We start from the raw sequence: 3,866 nt of genomic DNA, 5'->3' as shown, positions 1-3,866 counted from the left end.
AAACGGCGCATATTCGCTAGGCTGATTTATCAGCTATACAGCAACTTCGAAAAGTGATCTGAGACCAACCTGAAAGTGATATGAAAATGTTTTTCTTACTTCACAAAGTAAGCCATCCATTGACACCGTTTTAGTTCCTCATTTCCTCAAAATAGACAATGCGATGAATACATCTCAGACAACTGAATGGTATAATATTTCCATACCACTGCACACGGCCCAGAAAAACACATGAGAAAGGTCTAAGAATATTATCATACAATACCAAGATGAGCTTTGTTTTCCAGACTAGTCTTACACCATTAGACCCATTATTGGATGCGATTGCTGCTGCGTGACCTGAATCTGCCAACTGGATGCACCTTGTTAGGAGATGGATGTGTAAAAACTTACAAGTGTTTTTGTTTGTTTCTAAGTTAAATCAGGAACATTTCATGCAAAACTAACATTTACATAAAGACTTTGGTGCCAAATACCCTTGAGCTCTTGATATGTTTGTTTATCTGCTTGACTTTACAGCTCCTATAAAGTTTGAGTTCTTGCCCCAACTGTAAAAAGAAAGTCAAAGCAGAACCTTCACCCCCTTAGATATCCCATGTCTCCCGTTGTTTTTCCAAAGCCACTCTCTCTTCAACTGTGGTGTAGCCCTCTGCCCAGACATGGCTATATTCAGTCTCAACAATTATGTGAATGTAATGTTTATATTTATAGGTCTAGCCACAGCCCTCTAGCATGGCAATATTGCAGCTGGGAAAGATTGTATTCTTCCTCTAGGCCCATAACATCTACCCTTGGGCAATACCACCAAGGATTCAAAAAGAGTGATTGGTATGCTAACATAGTGAACATATCGACAGACACATGTTTATATCTCAATTAAGTTTAATATGTACATTAAGTACAATATTTACAGAGTATAAATTATGTACATAAAATGTTTGGTCCAGAACAACTCGCATAGCCCTTATCATGTCATCCGAACATGGGACAGTCTGCAATTCACGTTAACAACATACAAATACATTAGAAAAAAAGAAACAAAACAACCATAAGACCCTGATTTTTAAATGTTTATGTTGATAAATGCACAAATTACTTAAAACATTCAGTTAACGCCCTTTGGTTAACTTTTAAGGCAGTTTTGAAAGAGAAAAACATTGTCTTATAAAGCTTATTTAGTTTCTTGAAACAATAGCATACATTTTTGAAAAATGCCAAGAGTATTTATGGCACTCATGAGATGTATAGGCTACATGCATTAAAAGGCACTGTTGCGATGTCCATAGCACATCATGTTAACTTAAACACATTTTACTGTCTGATTCCAGTTCCGTCTTGAAGTTTAGGTCCAGCCTAGCATGAGTTGAACTTTTTGCCACTTGTAAAGCTCTTTGGAAAATATATTTTGTTTCTTTAAAAAAATCTGTAAAGGAATGAAGTGTAGAACCAGCTACAATGCAAAAGTCAAGTCAGTTCATGTTTCCTCTTTATCATGTTGACTGTCATACTTTAAATAGGGGGTACAGACAAAATGCTTGCTTTGAACATCCTTGATGTTCATTGTTCAGTGCGTTTAGTCCAAATATTCAGAGTCCGTTCCTACATATGGCGTTTCATGTGGAGGGCGAGATGGTCGGACCGGGAGAAGGCGCGCTCGCACAGGTGGCACTGGAAGGGTCGGTGTCCGGTGTGCTTGCGGAAGTGACGGGTCAGTTCATCAGAACGGGCAAACTTCCAGCCGCAACCTTCCCAACTGCAATGGTAAGGCTTCTCGCCTAAACAAAGACAAGAAAAGACAAGGTACATTCATATATATCCATTTTCAGCCATCCGTTATGATGTCATTTAAATTTTAAAAAAAGTAGATGTTGCTGCAGTAGGGTAGATGTTTATTTACCTGTATGTGTTCTGTGATGCGCCTTCAAGTGAGAACTTTTCGTGTAGGTTTTGCCGCATCCAGAAAAAGTGCAAGTGTGAGTCGCCGTCCGTTTCCTCGGCCAAGTGCGACGTCCCCTCTTTGGTTTGGTGTCCATCTCCAGAGGAGATGAGGGTGGTGTGAGAAGTACTCTTGGGTTTGAGCTGGGCATCGTGAGTCCGTCGTCGCACACGCTGAAGTGATGCGCATTTGGGTAGGGCAGCTGCATCTGTGGAGGTGCAGCATGGGGAAACCCTGTGTTGCCTTGGTAACCCTGTGTGAATGTCATGGCATGGCACATCTGTGACTGACAGTCTGAGTTGATGAGCTCCGCGGGGCTCTGCGGTGGAGTCATGCTGCCTGCTCCTTGCGGCGAGTTGGCCAGTCTTGGCTGCTCATAGGACCTCATGCATGCACCGTTGCCCTCCTGTTTGATTTTGGGAACCATTCCTCTTACAGGTCCATAACTGTCCATGCAGGGCTCCACTTTGATACACTCTGAAATGTCCTGATTGTGGAAGGCAGACCTGACCAGGAATCTTCCCTGGATGTTGTTGGGTAGAGACGGTTGGCAGTAGGTATCTACATCGGACTGCAGAAGCTCTGCCATGAGGCTGGTAGTGTACGGTGGAGGTGACGGGTTGATCTCAGACACTGGGTACGTGGTGGGGGCCACTGTTGGATTGTACATGTTTCTGGATTCTTGCATTCTGTAGTCGCCTCCCATACCGAGCCCGGGATTCTCAGAACCCACAGTGTTGGCCAGAATAAATTCCAGATCCAGATATTTATCGAGATCTTCGTCATCTGTTGCTCTGAGGTTGTCCATGTTTGATATGTCAGCTGTGCAGCTGAGATGCATGGACCTGTCCAGTTCATCCTTCCACCTCTGCAATGAAACAGATTGATTAGACTTACTTTTATTGTTTCATACATTTTCAATGCGGTTGAAGTTCATCTCGCCGGACCCAAGTAGTAAACCCTAGTAAACCTGTTAACGATCTCAAAGACACTTCAAACAAATCACTAACGCTTTTCTTATATATTGTGATGTGTAAATCTAAATTTAACATAACTAATGACAATAATGATAATTTCTCGATGTACTGTGAGCGATAATCAGTTGTTGTTATGGTTACGTCCTCAGGAGAACGCGATTTATTTACATTTAGCGCACTAACTTGCAATACAACTTTTGAAGTTCGTGAAATGGTTTAAAAACGCTGTTGAAATGTGTGTGTATATATATATATATACGTGTACTTCAAACGTAACGCATGCTTGTAAAAGTAAAGAACTACATAAGCATAAGCATAATAATAATGTGAAATAAAAACAAAATACTCACGTTTTCCCACCATTTTTCCTTCTGTGCCGAAAATGTGGAAATAGACGGTAAAATTGTTCCACTCAAAGCCATTTCCAGTTGTCCCAGTAAAATTAAAAACCTTCAAGATCAGGGACCAGTTGCAATCCCTCCAAGAACCTTAGGTTGTAGTGCACTACAACTCGTTTCTGCTTTTACACTCTGTGTTTCACACTCATGCAGCAAGTATGGAAGTGGTGGAAGAACGTTTCTTATAAATATCACGGCAGTAGAAGCTGGACCAATTGTACGAAGCGGAGGAAATACGCACTACCCGTTCCTAATTTTAGCCCCAGTATATAGCTGCTGCTCTCCGGCATGTGAGTCTTTCGTCTTGGATGGTGAGAGCGCACGGGCTCTTCTTTAAATCACCGGAGTCCTCCACGCCCCCTCGGTAAAAACGAGTTAAACGAGTACAACACGATGCGAGAGATCCCTCCTCCTCTCCTCCGCTCTCTCTCTCTCTCTCTCTCCCTCCCCCCCCCTCTCTCTCTCTCTCTCTCTCTCTCTCTCTCTCTCTCTCTCTCTCTCTCTCTCTCTCTCCTGCCTTTGAGGTGAAAAAAGAAGAATAGGAGAAAAATACAC

General features: G+C 42.3%; 1 protein-coding gene across 1 annotated transcript; it reads right to left on the bottom strand.

The window, feature by feature from the left end:
* Window positions 1–864: 864 nt before the first annotated feature.
* On the bottom strand, window positions 865–3,633 carry LOC107757481 (Krueppel-like factor 2). Its single transcript, XM_016574954.1, has 3 exons — window positions 3,264–3,633; window positions 1,898–2,804; window positions 865–1,775 (listed from the first exon to the last, which is right to left on the bottom strand). The coding sequence occupies exons 1-3, from the start codon at window positions 3,333–3,335 to the stop codon at window positions 1,600–1,602; spliced, it is 1,155 nt and encodes a 384-aa protein (XP_016430440.1). The 5' UTR covers window positions 3,336–3,633; the 3' UTR covers window positions 865–1,599.
* Window positions 3,634–3,866: the final 233 nt, after the last annotated feature.

Source organism: Sinocyclocheilus rhinocerous, unplaced genomic scaffold, assembly GCF_001515625.1.
Source record: "Sinocyclocheilus rhinocerous isolate Xijiao unplaced genomic scaffold, SAMN03320098_v1.1 scaffold2578, whole genome shotgun sequence".
Taxonomy (NCBI): Eukaryota; Metazoa; Chordata; class Actinopteri; order Cypriniformes; family Cyprinidae; genus Sinocyclocheilus; species Sinocyclocheilus rhinocerous.
Note: the sequence above shows the minus strand (reverse complement) of the source record. Positions and strands in the feature narration are given on the sequence as shown.

Bases quoted from the DNA above. Each gene is read 5' to 3' on its own strand.
- LOC107757481 (XM_016574954.1), bottom strand. From the start codon at position 3,335: ATGGCTTTGAGTGGAACAATTTTACCGTCTATTTCCACATTTTCGGCA. The intron at 2,805-3,263 runs GTGAGTATTTTG...GTTTCATTGCAG, and splicing joins AGGAAAAATGGTGGGAAAAC to AGGTGGAAGGATGAACTGGA. The intron at 1,776-1,897 runs GTAAATAAACAT...GTCTTTGTTTAG, and splicing joins GCATCACAGAACACATACAG to GCGAGAAGCCTTACCATTGC.